The 1,112-nt window shown below is 40.3% G+C and overlaps 1 protein-coding gene across 3 annotated transcripts in view; it reads left to right on the top strand.

Moving 5' to 3' along the window:
• Nucleotides 1–1,047, top strand: part of LOC108377289 (uncharacterized) — a 9,896-nt gene extending 8,849 nt beyond the window's left edge. For 2 of the 3 annotated variants that reach the window (XM_017633550.1, XM_017633551.1), the window contains one exon: nucleotides 8–1,047. In XM_017633550.1, the coding sequence (XP_017489039.1) occupies nucleotides 8–601 (594 nt within the window). In that variant the 3' untranslated portion in view covers nucleotides 602–1,047. The remainder of the gene's footprint in view (nucleotides 1–7) is intronic. The other variant, XM_017633552.1, reaches the window with a different exon arrangement.
• The last annotated feature ends 65 nt before the right edge of the window (nucleotides 1,048–1,112 follow it).

Here is a 1,112-nt window from a genome sequence, read left to right as displayed (position 1 = left end):
TTTTTAGAACAAAACTTCATTGAACTCACCAATCATATCGAATGTAAGTCGCGATCCAAATCAGGCGAACAATTATTCGGGTTTCACAGATATCGGCGGAGGAGGAGAACTGAACGCCGCACATTCACCTCAGTTGCGACTTACCCCCAGTGCTGCAACGTCAATGCTAGATGATCCCATGCAACTATCGCCCTCTCCATATGGTGTAGATGGTGGAGGTAGCAATGCAGCAACTGGTGGTAGTTGCCCGTTCTTTCTTCCAAATGACCAAAATTCAGTCAAAAGTTTTGGAACCGACAGTGCTTATAAAAACTCAGTTGGTGGCAATTCCTCAAGTTTGACGGGCGGAAAAAGTTGTCTCCAAAGTGGTCGTTCATCAGGGCCCACAAACTCACTAAGAACAGTAAATTGCTCCAACGTATCTACAGCCAGTCCGGTCCAATCAGCACCAATGTCACCGTTAAGTTCTGTGGCAACAAGTGCATCCGAAGTGAGTACCAATATTGATATGTATGTTTTTGTAATCCTGTATGTACATACACCCATATGTGACGTTCTATGTCAAACGGACCAAAGCTTTGCCCAAATTTCTATGGAATAGAAATTAACGTAAAGCATGTCAAAAGGCTCGTAAATTTATAATACATCAAATTAGACGTGGCAGAACTGAAAATTCAGTATTACGTAAATGATGTCCGTCATGCCAGTTTGTTAAAATAGTTGTCAGTTATTTGGTCAAGACGGATTCTAATGTTTTGCAGGGTCGCTGAATACGAATGTACCATCAAAGTTTCCATATTCAAAATGGCGATATTCAAAATGGTGGGGGGTATCACGGTCGCTGATTACGAATCTGAAGTCGGATTAGAAAAATTCAAAATGGCAGACCTAATTTGGGGAACAAAAAAATCCAAATCGATTGGATTCGCTTAAAAATTTATAATTGAGTTTTATTAAGGCAGCTGATTATGTAAATGAAATCAGATATTAAAAATCAAAAATGGCGGTTCCATATTCGGTCTAAAATTTTTCCCGGAAATGTTACAATCGAACGTACGTACATGGCGTATGAGCAACATTCTCATCTCGTCTGGGTAACTCATACGCCATGT

Source organism: Rhagoletis zephyria, unplaced genomic scaffold (genome assembly GCF_001687245.7).
Source record: "Rhagoletis zephyria isolate East Lansing unplaced genomic scaffold, Rhagoletis_zephyria_1.1 Rzeph_scaffold_11861, whole genome shotgun sequence".
Classification (NCBI taxonomy): domain Eukaryota; kingdom Metazoa; phylum Arthropoda; class Insecta; order Diptera; family Tephritidae; genus Rhagoletis; species Rhagoletis zephyria.
The sequence above is the reverse complement of the archived record's forward strand: the minus strand, read 5'-3'. Positions and strand labels throughout refer to the sequence as shown.